The sequence below is a fragment of the Bombina bombina genome, chromosome 5 (genome assembly GCF_027579735.1).
Source record: "Bombina bombina isolate aBomBom1 chromosome 5, aBomBom1.pri, whole genome shotgun sequence".
NCBI classification, from domain to species: domain Eukaryota; kingdom Metazoa; phylum Chordata; class Amphibia; order Anura; family Bombinatoridae; genus Bombina; species Bombina bombina.
In genome coordinates, this window is record NC_069503.1 from 473,359,992 (window position 1) to 473,378,283 (window position 18,292).

General features: G+C 35.1%; 1 protein-coding gene across 1 annotated transcript in view; it reads right to left on the bottom strand.

The window, feature by feature from the left end:
• The window catches only part of LOC128661512 (polycystic kidney disease protein 1-like 1), a 199,675-nt gene that overhangs the window by 56,260 nt on the left and 125,123 nt on the right, over positions 1–18,292 (bottom strand). Inside the window, 12 exon segments of the mRNA XM_053715762.1 lie at positions 3–52; positions 1,303–1,483; positions 3,470–3,499; positions 3,501–3,575; positions 8,065–8,184; positions 8,847–8,900; positions 8,902–8,958; positions 8,960–8,986; positions 8,988–9,023; positions 11,138–11,354; positions 16,767–16,873; positions 16,961–17,168. Coding sequence (XP_053571737.1) covers positions 3–52; positions 1,303–1,483; positions 3,470–3,499; positions 3,501–3,575; positions 8,065–8,184; positions 8,847–8,900; positions 8,902–8,958; positions 8,960–8,986; positions 8,988–9,023; positions 11,138–11,354; positions 16,767–16,873; positions 16,961–17,168 — 1,162 coding nt within the window.

Here is an 18,292-nt window from a genome sequence, read left to right on the forward strand (position 1 = left end):
AGAAGAACCTTATAACCATGGAAAACAGAATTCTCAAATAGGCTGCTGCGATCTATGAAAAACATGTGTAAGAAACAACCAATGAAAATAAGTCCTATACCAGCACTGAATAATGCATTATGTAAGACATCTCTATTTTAACAAATTCTTGAATAGGTCAAAATAAAAAGTACTAAATGGAGGAAGCTGGCAAAACTGATACTGAGAGGCCGATTTATCAAGGGCCATAGGCCCCTGATGCTGCTGTTTCCATGCCAACCATCAGGCTCGCCGTAAACAGCAGTTATGAAGCAGCGATCTTAAGACCACTGCTCCTTAAAGGGCCATGATACCCAAATGTTGAAACACTTAAAAGTGATGCAGCATAGCTGTAAAAAGCTGACTAGAAAATATCACCTGAACATCTCTATGTAAAAAAGAAAGATATTTTACCTCAAAATATCCTAAGAATTCAAACCCCATTGCAAAGGAATTTAAGCAGCAAATCAGTATGTCTGTCCCGGGAGAGGCAAGGGCGTGAGCTTCGTGCACACTCATATTATTTTCCTATTCAGTTTAAGGAAGTTTACTATGAAATCTCATGAGAGTTAAGTGAAATCTCATGAGATCACAGTAAAAGAGTTCATGACCTCAGCACTGTTGATGCTGATTGGCTGCAGTTAATTTCTTCATTTTTTTTTACCTGCAGCTGGACAGCAGCTGAAGTATAACTGTTTTCACATAACTTACTCTGCTGAGCTGAGGAAATTGTGAGGTAAAATATCTTCCTTTTTTTACATAGAGATGCTCAGGTGATATTTTCCTGACAGCTTTTTACAGTTATACTGCATCAGTTTCAAGTGATTTAGCATATGAGTATTATGTCCCTTTAACTGGTCCGCCTGCCTGAAGCTGCAGACATCAATCCTCCCAATCTCATACGATCGGGCTGATTGACACCCCCTGCTAGCGGCTGGTTGGCTTTGAATCTGCAGGGGGCGGCATTGCACAAGCAGTTCACAAGAACTGCTTGTGCAATGATAAATGCCGACAGACCAATGATAAATCGGCCCCTGAGAGTGACTAACAGGAAATGATGTTTGTGCACAACTGAATCCTAGAGATAGTTTGTTCACTGCTGATTCAGGCACTTTGCACATCTCTTAGTAATAAATAGTATAAGAATATGAACTTCTACTGTATTTTATGCTAATATGTCAACTTGCCAAAATAATTACAAATTCTACATAGAGCACTTTATCTTCATTCTATTTACATATATATAAATTTATAAAAATCTATTTTCAGAGGGAAAAAAACTACCTGATGAATATTCTGAGCAGAGATCATTTTTGCTTTGCTTATAGTCTCTTGGATCAGGCTTATGACTATTGTTACTGCCATCTTCAAACCCACTGGAGCTTTGGTTAGAAGGCAATGGACTTCCTTTTTCGCTCCTTTTGCTAGAGTTGACAGAGTGAACACTAGGAGTAAAAAAATCCCTCTACAGGACAAAATATATGGAGAAAAAAAATCATTCATGTGTGAGACATAAAAGCAGATTATACATGTAACATAACTTTCAAGTTCTATCTTTAGCTTCTGAATATTTGCTGCCTGTGTACTAATGGGTGGATTTTTCATTGTCCAGACAGACAAAGCTCACATGCAGTGAACCTGTCCACCTGAGATTGCAAATTGCGAGGCACATTCTCTCCCCATATCAATAATTGAGTCCAATTGTGTAAGAGCAGAGGTTGCCAATCACCCAGTTGGATCAATTCAGTTGATTTTTATCTGCCAATTCTAAGTGCATAGTGTTTAGGAAGCAGAGGTTTTTGGTTGCAGGCTCAAATAAGTTAACCTGAAACTGCTAGGGGCATTCACCTCTAGATAAATCTGCCACATGTCTTGCTTTATCTAATTTACTTTTCCATTTAGGTCATATGAGTCCAAACTAAAGCCTGAAGGCAGCAGTTAGTCCCCTAGTGTTTTCCTGATAGTTTTTTTTTTTTTTTTTATATATTCAAATAGAAATATCTATCATAAAGGCACAATAAAGTCAAAATTAAACATTCATGATTCAGACAGAGCATGCAATTTAAAACAACGTCACAATTTACTTCTGCTGTCTAGTTTGCTTTGTTCTCTTGGTATCCTTTGTTGAAGAGTAAACTAATAGGAGCTTAGGATTGTGCACTTGTCTTTAGCATTCTTTGGACGGCAGTGTTTGCAACAATGAGGCCGAATTATCAAATATCTTGCGGACCTGATCCAACAGTGCGAATCAGGTCCGCAAGACATCGCTGAATGTGGAGAGCAATACGCCATCCCCTGCAGACCCGCGGCCAATGGGCTGCCAGCAGGGGTGTCAATCAACCCAATCGTACTTGATCGGGTTGAATTCCGGCTATTCCTGTCCTCCTGCTCAGAGCAGGCGGACAGGGTTATGGAGCAGCGGTCTTAGTGACCGCTGCTCCATAACTTGTGTTTCTGGCGAGTCTGAAGACTCGCCAGAAACAAGGGGCGTCAAGCTCCATACGGAGCTTGATAAATAGGCCCCAATATCTTTAGCAATGTTATACATAGTTGCAAACAACGCTGCCAAATGGCTAAAGACACATGCATACTTCTGAGTCCACCTAGGATTAAAATACCAAGAGAACTAAAGACGATTGGAAAACTGTTTAAAGTGCCATTGCTCTATTCAATCTCTTTAATATTTGTCCATCTGAATCACACTGTGGCCCCTTCCTTGCCATGGGTCTCAGCTTACTTATGTTTTCCTACTTTATTTGGAAATTATTTTAATTAAGTAACATCAGGATTAGAGGGACATAATACTCATATGCTAAATCACTTGAAACTGATGCAGTATAACCGTAAAAAGCTGACAGGAAAATATCACCTGAGCATCTCTATGTAAAAAAAGGAAGATATTTTACCTCACAATTTCCAGAGTAAGTGCTGTGTAGAAAAGTTAATACTTCAGCTGCTGTCCAGACTGCAGTAAAAAAAAATAAAAAATGAAGAAATGAACCTGCAGCCAATCAGCATCAACAGTGCTGAGGTCATGAACTCTTTTACTGTTGATCTCATGAGATTTCATAGTAAACTTCCTTAAGCTGAATAGGGAAATCTCATGAGTGTGCACAAGGCTCACTCTCTTGCCTGTCCCGAGACAGACAAACTGATTTGCTGCTTAAAGTCCTTTACATGGGGTCTGATACTTTAAAAATATCTTTCTTTTTTACATAGAGATGTTCAGGTGATATATTCTACTCAGCTTTTTACAGCTATGCTGCATCACTTTCAAGTGTTTCAACATTTGGGTATCATGGCCCTTTAAGTTTAAAGGCATTAATATAGCAGCTGGTCTGAATGGTTCATCACTGCTTGATTGCTTCTGTGAAATATGAGTCTACCTACAGTAAAAATATATCAGCAATAAGAAGATAAGTGATAGTGGTACAAATAACCTAATACATACCTCATATTTCTTCTTCCATGCATCATAGGCGCCAGGACTGGAAGTGTTGCCAAGTCAAATTGGATTCAAGCATGGTATCCACTGCTGATAAAGAATTCTGATGACCCTACAAAGGTTATAAAGTGTAAGACAGATTGCGGCTTGGTTAAAAGGACTAAGGAAAATATGGTCAAACCATGGAATGTCAGACTTGTACATTAGTGTAAACAGCAGCAAATGTTAATTAAATCTCTGATTTACTGATTGTAGTGGGACCAGTTCTTGCTAGATCTGTAATCAAGAGCTATGTATCATTAAAGAATATCAAGTATCTTCTATATCTCTTTTTCAAACAATAAGAAGATATGTCAGATACATGATACAGACCGGCAATACAACCATGGATGACTGGCGTATACTCATCGAGAAAACACAAATATTTGAAATCTAGCCAGATAAGGAATATGAACCCCTCTTGCTATATTTTTAATATACAATCCTACACTACTAATATATTGAAAGAGTATATTAAAATAGAACCAAATCCTAATATTTAATACAGTGCAATACATCTCTCCATGTGTGACTGATTTTAAAAGTAAAAGCTCTTAATAATCCCACTCCATTCATTCCCATTCAGTTTTTGGACAAATTTAAATAGAACACCTTAAAATGTTCACGCAATCTCTATCAGGGGATGGAGTATGCAAAAGATTAAAATACTATGATAATTTTTTTTTTCTATTTTTTTAATGGACTCTCTTCTGTAAGTCCAAAATGGTGGACTGAGTTATCGATTCCCATCTAGTATGTAAGCCAGAGCAGAAATGTCATATTTATATCAGTCATACAGTAGTAATTCATCCAATGTAAATGATGGTAAATATTATTGTATTTTATTGCAACGAATGAAGCTTTCTAACATGGCAGCTTGTAAAAATCAGTTGTGTACCAGAAAAGAGTAGCAACTGCATTTTCACTTTTCTAGAAATACACTATTAACAATAACTAAAACAAATATATAAAAATAAATACTTTCAACAGAAGCAGAATTTTCTAAAAAAGTGCATAAATCGTTGTTTTTTTACCCTCAATGGAGTACATTTCAGACTCTTTTGCAGCTTTAAATCTTCTTCTCCTGAATCCTTTAATGATCTTTTTCTAAAACAAAATAAAAAAATAGTTATTACACAAATTTTTTTCCACTTAGTATCTAAATTTATTATTGTAACCATTAATTTAACATACATTTTTTGTCAATAAACTACTTAATGTATTTTCTTGAAATTTAAAGAGACATAAGATGCTCTAGCGCTCAAATAAAGATTTACCTTGCTAAAATAATTGTATTTTTTCAGTTACATCATATTATTTAAATGGATATTGTGATTTGGATATGCCATAGAAAAACTGCCACATTTTATTTTACATAAGGAAAGGGCTAATCCCACCGTGTTAATGCAGAAAGTCATACTAGCAACAAAAAAAGCAATCGGCTAGATTACAAGTTTTGCGGGTACGGCTATTACCGCTGAAGAAATTGGCCATTGCACGTCGAATGGCCGGGAAAGCATATTACAAAACGCGGCGGTATAGCTATACCGCAAGAATTTCAGCCTGTAACGCAACGTCCATTCCGCACTCAAAAAAATGAGTGCAGGATTTTTCTATACAGCCGTATTACAGGTTGTGCGGTCCCGGTTAAAATGCTTGCGTTACAGCCTATACCGACACGATCCATAACCGCCATCTGAGAGCAGTAGTTATGGATTTTGCAAAATAAAATTGTTTCACAAAACTCATAACTAAAATGTTACATTAAGTACACTAACACCCATAAACTACCTATTAACACCTAAACAACCGCCGCCCTCACCGCATTGCAAATACTATATTAAACGTATTAACCCCTAATTTGCGACTATTAAATAAACCTATTAACCCCTAAGATCCGTCACCCCAACACTAAATAAACCAATTAACCCCTAATACCGGCCGGCCCTCACATCGCCAACACTATAATAAAGTATTAACCCCTAAATCTCTAGCCCCCCACATCATAACTACTAAACTAAAGCCTATTAACCCCTAAACCGCCGACCCCCCACATGCAAAAAACTAAATTACATTATTAACCCCTAAACCTAACACCCCGCCTTACTTTAAATTAAAATTACAATATAACTATCTTAAAATAAATAAAAACTTACCTAGAAAAAAAAAGAAAACTAACATTAAACTATAAATTAAGACCTAACATAACTCTATTCTAATAAAATAAAATAAAGCTACCAATTAAAAAACCTAATTTTTTTTTTTTTTTTTTAAAAACTAATACTACGGAAAAACAGAAAAAAATCTAACATTAAAAAAATTATAACACAAAATTACGAAAAATAATAAATAAAATTACACCTAATCTAATAGCCCTATAAAAATAAAAAAGCCCCCCCAAATAAAAACACCCCCTACCCTACAATAAACTACCAATAGCCCTTAAAAAGGCCTTTTGTAGAGCATTGCCCTAAGTTAAACAACTCTTTTACCTTAAAAAATTACTAAGCCCCCTCCCTAAAATTAAACCCCCACCACCCCAACCAATTAAATTACATTTATATATATATACATATATATATATATAGTATATATATATATATGTCCTAAATTAAGTATATATATATATATAATATATATGTCTAAATATATGTATGTATGTATATAAATGTCTATACATGTATATTTATGTGCTTATATGTGTATATATGTCTATACATACATATAAAAACACATATATACATACAAATGCAGCCACCAATCAGCAAGCACTACCCGGGGTGCTGAATAAAAAATGAGCCAGCTCGTAAGCTTTTAATATATTTATGATGTGTTTTGGTGAACATTTTATTTTCACACCCATGTACTTTCAACTTGTTCTATGTGTGCACACAACAGTGCAGCACTTTTAATCTAGCAATCTAGCCCCATATTTTTTAAAAAACACTAGTTAAATTAGGGTTAATTATTTTTTTTTTTTTTTTGAGGCTTAAGAAAAATGTACAATTACGTAAACACAAGGTAATCTAAACATGTAACACTTCAAGTATAAATAAATGACAATCTTCCAGATTAAAACAAAAGAATAATAAAAACAATTTCTGATAGTGATACCTCTTTTGCTGCCGCAAGGTTCTGATACCGTCTCTGACTGCATCAGAACGAGGCTCCCATAGCGGAATTCTTCCTAGCAATGCGAATGCAAACTTGCGTTCGCATTGCGATTAACTTGTAATACCAGCGCACATTATCGTGTGCTGGTATTACAAAGTGGAGTGCCGATATCGCTTGCATGGCAAGCGATATTTAGCGTTCCACTTGTAATCTGACCCATAGAGTTTCCCCATTCGGAGAGGGAAAGAAAAGAAAGGCAGAGGAAGAAAAACACAAGTATATCAGTGATTGGGGTTATTAAACACTCTGGTTTAGATTACCAAGTGGAGCGCTAATTTATCACATGCCTGCAAACGGCAAATGTGCCCATATGCAGGTGCTTGATAAATAACCACCCATTACAATTTGGGGGCTAAAGTTGGCAGGTGTGGGGTGTTAGAGAAAAAAAGGCACTGAAAAGTGCCTTTACATTGTGATCTAGGGAACTGTATGCCTATGGAAGCGTGCTCTTGTGAGTGCAATGCTTCCTAGCAATGAGAACACGAGCTCGCGTTCGTATTGCGCTCAACTTGTAATTTCAGGGCACATTAGCGTGCACTGGTATTACTCAGTGGAGCGATGTTAGCACTCCACTTGTAATCTAGCCTTCTATAAAGGCCGTATTCAAAAACCAAATATTGGAGTTCAACTGAGTTATTCACTTGAGAGTACCATAAAATTTTGTAAATGTCTACAACCTGTACCCAGGTTGGTGGAGTTAGTTTTAACCATGCCCGAGCCAGGGGCCAGTTTCACAGCCAGAAATAAGTAAACACAGAATAATTTCTGCAGTAGGCTTAGGGTATGAGGAAAATGATGGTAATAATCCTGCACTAGGAGAAAATTAGATAGTAATATTTTTGACTACTACAGTAATGGGAATGTCTAGCACCACAAGAAAACAACTTCCCCCAAGTATAGGATGGGGTTCTGAGTTCATTACAACCTCTCCAGAACTTGAGTGAATTGGTGTGGAAGATATTAAACAGTCTAGATAGGTGTAAGATGCCTTTATAAAAATATTTTAGATATAATTCATATAAAGTGACATAGCGGATAGCTTTTTCCCATCTAGAGTTCCATCTAGTTTCCCATTTGGTTCTATCTCTTAGTGTTATTGAAACCCCAGGATTCTTAAAAAGCTACAGAGTCTCTAAAATTCAAAATGAAGAGGTGTGGGTGGATTAAATATTGAAGAAAAAGTTTTGGTAAGATATGATGGTATCTCCTACAGAAATATCATTATAGGTGCAATTTGTATAGCTGAATCTATAATTAAAATCATATTTAAATACATGTTTAAGCAAACAACAGACTGGCTTACAATAGCTTACAGTTTTATATATTATGCATTGTATATATTATACATTATACTTAATTAATTACCTATATTTCTTTGTTTGACTTACCTCACTAAACCTGAAAAGAAGTGACAGTAATAGGGCTACTGGATAGATTGTCATGGTAGCCTGCAATCCTGTTATCATAGACACAGTGGAAATGTCTATAAAGCCCATTTCAGCTGTATACTTAAAAATAAAAAACATAAAAAAAATTAGTAACAAAAATGACAAAACAATTTAAAATCATTCTAGCATATATGTAATATATATTGTGTATGTGTATATATGCTATTTTTTGTTATCTTTAATAAATATATATTTTTTTAAGTTTACTCTTCCTGATTCAAATATGGTGACTTCAAATACTTCTGTATACTGCTTGCCATCGATGTCAGAACTATATCAGGTTGCAGATGCATAAACAAATTTCCAATGAAGCAACTACCCATACAAAATATTATATTATTGTTAACATCAAAAATGTGTAGACTAATAATGTACTTATTGACTAATAAGTTAAACAATCATGTTGTATGACAATTTTATCTATGGGACGATTTATCAAAAGTGTCAATCGGCCCCAATGCATTTGTTTCTGCACGAGCCTTCAGACTCGCCGGAAACAGGAGTTAAGAGCAGCGGACTTAAGTCCACTGCGCCTTAACTCGTATGCCTCCTCTGAGGCTGCGGTTTGCAATCCACCTGATCGTGGTGAACTGCTTGTCCAATGTTAAATGCCGACAGCGTATGTTGTCGTCATTCAGTGATGTCCACCAGACATTGATAGAATCGGCCCCTATGAGTTTCTTTAATACAATATAAGGATTAAAAAATAATGTTATACATACTTGTTCTTCCTTCCAGTGAATAAGGACAATGTTTAAACTCATATAACCCAAAAAACAAGACCAGGCAAATTGTTATGCGCTGAGTGTGAGTGAACCAGCTATATGAAGGACGGACTTAATACGGAGCACCACAAATGAAAAATCTTCTAGATATTCTGTTAACTTGCAGTAAAAAAGCTGGTAAAAAAATATGTTTTTTGTTTTTTATTGATTTGTATTAAGTAAAAGATTTTAAGAAAACAAGCTTTACTTCAATACAGGCGGAATGTTTTTTAAATGTCTAAATATTGTAACAATATGGGTGCAGACAGCTTTCAAAAGATTACATGTGTAGAGGTACAGTGGAGAGGGTTTATTGTATCTTTAAAGGATACTAAACCCAATTTGTTTTTTCTTTCATGATTCAGGTAGAGCGTGTAATTTAAGCAACTTTCTAATTTACTCCCTATTATCAATTTTTCTTTTGTTCTCTTGCTATCTTTATTTGAAAAAGAAGGCATCTAAGCTAAGGATCCAGCCAATTTTTGGTTCAGCAGACCCTGGACAGTATTTAGCCACCAATCCGCAAGCACAATCCAGGTTGTGACCAAAAATGGTCTGGCTTCTAACTTGCATTTTTGCTTTTCAAATAAAGATAGCAAGAGAATTAAGAAAAATTGATAATAGGAGTAAATTAGAAAGTTTCTTAAATTGCATGCTCTATCTGAATCATGAAAGATAACATTTTGGGTTCAGTGTCCGTTTAAGAAAAATCAGTGACAAAAACTGTAAAGTAATAATATTAAAAGTTACATATACCCAAAGCCTGGGTACTGGCTTACAAAATATACATTTGACCCTCACATGTGCCCTAATTTTGTGTCTCATGAACTGCTGATTTGGAGAAGCCAATCTTGTAAGCTGACCAAAGACAATTACTGATTATTGTACCATCGTAATATATTACTGTACACATTTTACCTTAATTTATTTAAACATCCTGGTATTTAATCTTGATAGTTCCATAATTTTTGTGGGATAGTGAATGATAGCTAAATACATTGCACATAGCATTATAAGAATTTCACACTTTCCTTTTTCACACATTTCTACATTTCACACAGTTTAAACTGAGTGCTACAGGAAAACTAAACAAAAGAATACAATCCAGTGGAATGTATAACAGATAATTATTTTTTTATTTTAAGACTATTTCATTAAACAAAAATAAAATCTGTATTTTTTTGATGGAATTATTTTTTGAAGAACTATATATTATGTACTGTTGACACTGCCGTCATGCAGAGAAACCACACAAAATCATTGGGATTTTTTTTAGACCTTATATTGTAATATAGAAATCAACCCCTTTACATACAAAACTCTACATATTTAGATAAACATCTCTTAATGTAAAATTTGCATTTCTAAAATTATTTGAGGGACCTTGCTGTGCTGGACGAGACTTCTTAGATCATTTCACCAGTGCGGAGAGCTTTAGATCATCTGGCCCTCTGCTCTGGAGAGATTATCTAAGATGTCTCATCAGTATTGTGAGGTCTCTTAGAGAATGTTATAAAGACAAAATTTTAGCCTGACAGTTGTTGTTAAGCTGTGCAGGGTTCTTGGGGTCCGATGACCAAAAACCCGCTGGTATGGTGAAAAATCATGCAAAACTTTGGAGGCTTTTTTTTAAGCATTTTAATGTAAAGTATGTGCCTCTCCCTTACATGCAGAACCTGCGCAGCGAGATGAACAGCTCTCAAGCTAAAATTTGTCTTTCTAAAATTCTTTCTTTTAAGGGACCTCAACAGTACTGATGAGGTTCCTTAGATAATCTCACCAGAGCGGATTTATATCATCAGGCATTGGAAGTGAAGAAGAGACACATAACAATCATATATTATGCTAAATAAAAGCACCCAAGAATTTAACCCTTTCCGGTCCTATGTCGGAATATATCCGACAAAGGGTTTTACCACTCGCGGTCCAATGTCGGATATATTCCGACATGTTCCATCTACGGTGCGCGGCTGTGCTAGAGTTATGATGTACAGTGTGCACACAGCATTACATACGTAGTCTATGTCATGCGGGCGCACCCCCTGTTTAAAAGCAGGAGTGTCACACTGTATGTTTTTTTTGTTTGTTTCGAAAATAAAGTAAATAAGACCTGCTGGCGCACTTATTGAAAATGTATAGGACCGGAAAGGGAGTTAATGTAATTTCTCTTCATGCTGGCAAAGTTTGATCTTCAGACCCCTAGTAAAGCAGACTAAAAAAGTTTGTTTAATTATAATTAATTAATTTACCTTTTGAAACCAAGGTCCGTGACCAGTAGATGTGAACTCCCGTTCCACTTTTCCATCTCCTTCATCCACAGCCAACCAACACTCAGCATGAAAGAACCAACTGGTTCCATACTTAAGATCTTTGATTATAACATGGCTGAGGTACAAACTTGGGCAATCACCACTGTTATTATGCCAAATATGAATTTTCCATATAGGCCCAAGGCTGTCAGGGATGCTATAACATATATAATGTAAAAGTAGAAATTTTAAATCACATTTTGCAAATAATTTAATTGACCTGTTACCAGAAAAGCATAGACATTTTCTTAGTTGGCGCATGTGTTAAAAGGACAGTATACTGTAAAATTAGTTTCCACTTAATGAGATTCCATTAACTTGTTTAACAAAGACAGTGTATAAAATGTACGGGAAATTGTTTCTTTAGCTTTATATTAAATGTATGAAATAGTGGTTTTGATAGTTGAAAGCACGGCCCATTTAAGTTGGCTGAATTTGCAGGGCAAGGAGACACCCTTATCTTATCTCTTATCTATACACATATGCTTCTCATTATCTTATCTCTTTATGTATACACAAAAGTTAAAACTTAGGGCATGATATTCAAAAGCTCGCTGCTCCAGTGAAATATTCGTACAGCGAGGCCCTTAAAAAAAATTAGAAACACAAATATTATCTTGAGATATGTTTAAGTCTGAAAAAATGAGCAGAAAGCCATCTAGGTGGAGGCTGACCTGCCTCCAAGAAAACAATATAAAGCAAAAGTTTTAACCAAGAAGCCAAAGAAATAGTAGAAACTCTCTGAAGTTCTAAAACCAGCAAAAGGAAAAAAACAAACTAAAAGTTTGCCTTAAAACCTAGGTAGTGTCAACATAACACTACAAAGTTCTAACAGACTCCAAAACATTAAGAGACCACTCTGAATAATAAAGGAGGAACAACAATCTAAATGAAACAAAACTTCCAAAAATAAGTTTATTATCAATCTTATGCATAGACCCAAAAGGAGGAACCTGCAAAATCCTCAATATCAAATTAAGATTCCAAGGAGGAAAAATGTAATAATAACAGGTTTAATTCTAAGCAAGGCTAGGACTAACCATGAATGTCAGAAAGATAACAATCTTCTTACGGGACATAACTAACGAAATACAGAAAACTGAGCATTCAAAAGAATGGTGGATAAACCCTTATCCAAACCATCTTGTAAAAATAGAAAGAAATCTGGCAATTCAAAAAGAATGCCAATAAAAAACTTTATTTGAACAAGTATAAATAAAGGCCTTCCAGACCTTTAAATAACGATTCCCCTAGTCACAGACTTACAATCCTGTATTAGAAACTCAATAACCGAACAAATAGATCAAAGGAATTCTGATTCTATCTCCTTGCCATCAAGCCAAGAGAACTAGAATCCGGGTAGAAATAAAGATCCTAAAATAGAAGGTCCGACTGCAAAAGAAGCAGCCAAATACTACAGGAACAAGCTGGAGCAAAACAGAATCACCAAAGCTCGGCAATCACTCTGAAATAAAAGACCAGAGGTGAAAAAAAATATAGGCTAGTCAGAATGAACACTGGATCTTACACAGTACCCTGAAAAATGTAGATTTAACTGGGAAGCCATCAGAACTATTTCTTGGCGACCCCAAAGATTTATTATATGATAGAACATAACTGAAGACTGAGAAAAAAACTGCTTTCCAATTATACAGTCCTGGAACATAAACAGCAGAAATCATACAGCAATAAGTTTCTGCCCAGGAATGAAATAGAGATACTATCCTCATAACTATGGAACTGTAAGTTCCCCCCTGATGATTGACATAAGATACAGATGTAACATAGTCGGAAACAGAGAAAACAATTATCTTTCAATAGAGACCAAGGGGTAGATTTAATAACTGTTGAGCTGACATGATTTGTAATCTGGCCCTTAACTGGTATATCACCATCTACTTTAGAATCATGTAACCTCTAAAGTAAGTAAGAAAGCAAACATTAACTTACAAAGAGAATGAATATAAAAGGATGTCAGTAAAATGATCAGAGTAAGACTCTTGATCAACAAAGAAAAAACACCCGCTCTGAGGACACAGCAGCCTAAGAACTAGAAGAAGGTAAATTCTGAACTGAATTTTTACGCTTAGTTGAAAAAGGCATGGCTACCATAATTTCCTCACTGGTGTTCGAATGAAGTTCACAATTCCAGGAGAAAAAGTTGTATATTCTTCCTCAGAAGAAGGGGCACAGAAGTGCTAATATTGTACAGTCAAGTCCATCCATTTAGAAAAAAATCCAGACAATCTTTATCACGGAAAGGCTTTTCCTTTTTTACAGTAGTGCAAGGCCCCAGTCATTTAACCATACACAAGGAGCAAATGATGGGTTGATTGTAAATCAATTGTCTCCATATTTGTGGTTTATCTGTAGTTAGAGTTTCAAGGGTTGGTTACTATTGAAAATCATGTGTATATTCATATTTAATACTGTACCTATATGTAAGTGCCTTTACTTATATACTTATTGACATCCCTTGTAAAATCTGATTTTATGTGTGCAATATATTACTATTTGCTGGCAGTTTAATGGTTAAAGGGACAGTCTACTATAGAATTGTTATTGTTTTAAAAATAGATAATCCCTTTATTACCCATTCCCCAGTTTTGCATAACCAACACAGTTATATTAATATACTTTTTACCTCTGTGATTACCTTGTATCTAGGAACCTTCTTCCAGCCCCCTGATCACATGACTGTGACTGTTTATTATCTATTGTCTTAAATTTAGCATTGTTTTGTGCTAAATCTTAAATAACCCCCTGTACCTGAACACAGTGTTATCTATATGGCCCACATGTACTTTCTGTCTCTTTGTGTTGAAAAGAGATTTTAAAAGCATGTGATAAGAGGCAGCCCTCAAAGGCTTAGAAATTAGCATATGAGCCTACTTATGTTTAGTTTAAACTAAGAATACCAAGAGAAAAAAGAAAATTTGATGATAAAAGTAAATTCGAAAGTTGATTAAAATTAAAAGTTATATCTGAATAATGAAAGATTAATTTATACTAGACTGTCCCTTTAATTACTTTTAATTATTTTAAGAGGGCGGAGATATGCCCTATATAATACACCTTCATTGAGAGGGAGTTAAGTCTATGATTACAGCCGACATGGCCAAAACGCATACAACTGTGTTTCTTACTGGATATCTCTGCTTTGTATGTTTTTAATGAAGCACAAAAAGCTTTGTTTTTACTTATCTACACTTTGATATCTTGATCTACCTTTTTATTATATTCTTCCTGTAAGGAACAAACAGAAGTAGCAATAATACCCTTTGAATCAAGAACAGTAGTAGTAATTGTCAGAATGCATTAAAGCAATACATTATTTGTATAGGAAGGAAATACCTTAGCATATAACAATATAAACAATTAATATTGATAATAAAATGTTCAAATGATCCAGCTTCAAATGCAGATTTAGTGACAGAATTACAAAGCCCCATAACTGCAAAAAAAAGCCCCTTATGCAAAAAAACTCTTAAAAACTCTTAAAAATATTTTTAAAAAGTACGTCTTGCATCCAGACAGTACACATGTAAAGGGAGATGCACTTTAAGCATACATCAACTATAAAAGAAAATTGTGCCAAAAAGTACTCAAACTATCACACCTACACATGCAAACCCGAAGGCAAGCATGCATCAATAATTGAGAATTATAGCACAAAAAAATACGTGCTTGAAAACACTTAAGCGTCTAAAATTTACATGAATAAAAATTGTCAGGATTTCCTCTGGCCCCTCCCCCTTTACCTTTATAAGGCTTCACTCAGCTGCAAACAAGTGCTTAGTAATTTGTTTGTTAACCTAACTGAAACTGAGCCAGAGCACGTTATCTGATTGCTGTTCTCTAACATTTGGAATACAATTGCTCAAATAATTCCTGTTCCATATTTCCTTCAAGAGAATTTGTTCAACTCATTGTTCCGTTTGCTAAATTGTAGAATCTGTAGCAAGCTGTTAACTACGATATATTTCCTGTGTCTAGTTTATGACCTCCCAGGACACCACCATAATACCTCTACGGATTTCTTTCACTCAGCTGTTACCTTACAGCGGCTAACAGTACACCGTACTGGCCTCCACTGACGCTGACAAGCTGTTTGTAGCCGTCTCCATTATCTCTCAGCATTCACTCGCAACAGTGTAACACAGAACTGCCTGTAGCCGGTCACATGACCGCAGCTCGCAACCGCCAGTGAGTTCAGCTGCTTGCTCCATTCAGGCACACAGTATACAGGGAAGCCGAACGAACCAGTCGGCTAGGAGCAGCTCTCTTGTAAAATATATTAATCAGCTTTACTGAACTGCATGTAGCCTTTTGCAGATCTCACCCAAACACACTGTCACTAGTGGAGTTGCATAAGCGGATAACTTTACAGCCTCTTTCTTGCTGAATCTCCTGATTGTATCAGTGCACTCATTAACCAATCCTTAAAGGGCCATACAAGTAAAAAGAGTACCTGGTTTGTAAGAACTACTTACTTACATAGTATTGTCACTACTGTCAGTTTGAAAAGCTCTCCCACTCTGTGCAACTATAGCAGTAATTCTGACTGGTAGTTGTTAAATACAACCTCAACTAAAATCACTCTCTGCCAAAGTCTATATTTTCTATCTCCACAAGGAATACAGAGGTACTAGTGAAACAAACAAATCTAATAAATCTACAGCTGTGTTCCAACCATACAGTGATCATTACAAAAATAAACATATTAATACTTTAAAGGGGGAAGTATCAAATAACAACATATATATAACTGTCCCAAGGCTATGTACATATATAAATAAATATATATATATATTTATAGTGATAACCTAAAGGCCTTATCGAGTGACAAGTAAATCAAAATATAGTACTTGCGCAAAAAGAATAGGAGTATATCAAAGAACCAACAGGCAGAGGCAAAGGACAAGTCCCTGTGACCCCCATGGTAAGGCTTGTGACTAAATTCCCTCTAGTGAAATATATGTCACTTCCAATACTCCAAATACATCCCTTTGACAAACACTGTACTCTGAGGGGAAACAGGCCACAACTAGATCTGAGAACCGCTGTCACTGAAGAATCAAACGCACATCTTCATTCTTCGACCACCTTCAGTGGAGGCAAAGACACGACTGAGGTATTGGTGAGGTGGGAGGGGTTTTATAGAGTTCTTGGGGTTTGGGAATCTTTGCCTCCTCCTAGTGGTAGGGAAGAATAATTTTCAGGAGTAATAGATTGTGGACTCTCACTACCTGTATGAAAGAAATTTACAGTACACTGTCCCTTTAAATATAAAAATAGATACATTTTTCAGCACATTTATTTGTTCTAAGAAAATCAAAAAAACTCAAACATATTAATGATTGAATTGTAGTGTACAGCCCAACGATCATGTTCTCAGTGATGTGGAATACAGTGACACTACAAATAAACAATAATAATAATTTTCTTGCTTAGTGATCTACATAATATAAATCCACTTTTATTTGCATTGTTTCCCAATGTTGCTTTATTCATTTTTTAAATTCTATGGGTGGTTAAATATATTTAATATCGGTAAGCTAAAAATTACCTCATAATAAATGTATGCCGAGAATTCCTTTCAAAAAGAGGTTTGTCAGGGCAATAAAGTTCTCTAGTTTCAGATACCCCATCTTCACCATGTAGAACAATATGCACCTAATAGAAAGATAATTCAGTGACACAACAATAAGGTATTTCTGATATACTATTCCAAATCGCTTCAGTTTGTGAAACTAAATATACCTTAGCTGTTGACTTTGGTCTAGATCGGAAACCTATATCAACAATAATGGCATACTGCTGCTGGTCACTTGGAGAATTATCCTGAAGCAACACACAGTCGTTCTTCTTCTCTTCGTGTTTATCTTTAAGTTTGCAGAATGTCAGCAGCACAATGTACAGCAATATGAAAAGGAAAACAATTGCACACGGTACCACATTTGTATAGGCGCTGCAAACAGAAACAGAGACAAAAACTCACAATTAACAACCTTAAATTAAAATAAAAAGTACTTGCATTAATAATAATCAAACATGAATTAAAGAAAACTATAGGGTGTTAAATCTTTCAAAAGACATATTTATAAATAATAAAATGAGTATGTACTAATACAATTTAAATTTTATAGGATCCACCTATATAGGGCCAGAATTGGCTCATGCGCTAAATGAGCTAGAAGTAAACTTTTTGTGCGTGTCGGGTTGTGCTCGTATTACAAGTTTAAATTAAAAAGTTATTGCTAATCCGATGCACACAAAAAGCTATTAACCTATTCCCCTATAGAAGTCGAAGGACAAATAAAGTGGGGGGAAAAAACACTCGAGCGGTAACCCGAACGCATATTCTCAAATGCGCTAACCTGAAAGGAAAATATGAATATTTCACATTCCAATGTTCTTCACTTAGAAGAATATGTTCTATAAATTCATAAATACATATTTCTACATATATCTGATGCTAATGTGGTACAATATATACCTATATGTATACATGATTATATATAGATATCCTCCGTGTGTATCTGCACTCATAATGCAATAGGGTCTTCAACCAGGGTGCCAAGTCGGTGGTGCTTGCATATATATGTATGTATATATATATATATATATATATATATATGAATATCTATTTAAAAATACATAGAACACATTCTGCTATGTGGAGAATATTGGAGTATGAAATATTTACAGAAAAAGGGCTCCAATGCACTTCTTTATATGCCTATATGTGTGTACATATGTATTTATCTGTTTATATGTGTATTTATGTCTGTAAATACATATATACACATATAAATGCATATGTATACATATAGACACACACACACACATATATACACTGTACATACATAGACATCTTTAGACATTTATATGTATGTATGTCTACGTTAAAGCATGCCTTTTTTCTAACACCTGAGTTCTCATATCTTTGAGGCCTTATAACTTTTATGTGCAATATATTTTTTAATAATTTTTATTAGTGTTATCATGAGTGTATTGTGTAATGTATTTTTGATTTTTTTTGTGACTGCAAAACTGTTAACCACAGCTATGAAGACACGCTAACCAAACGAG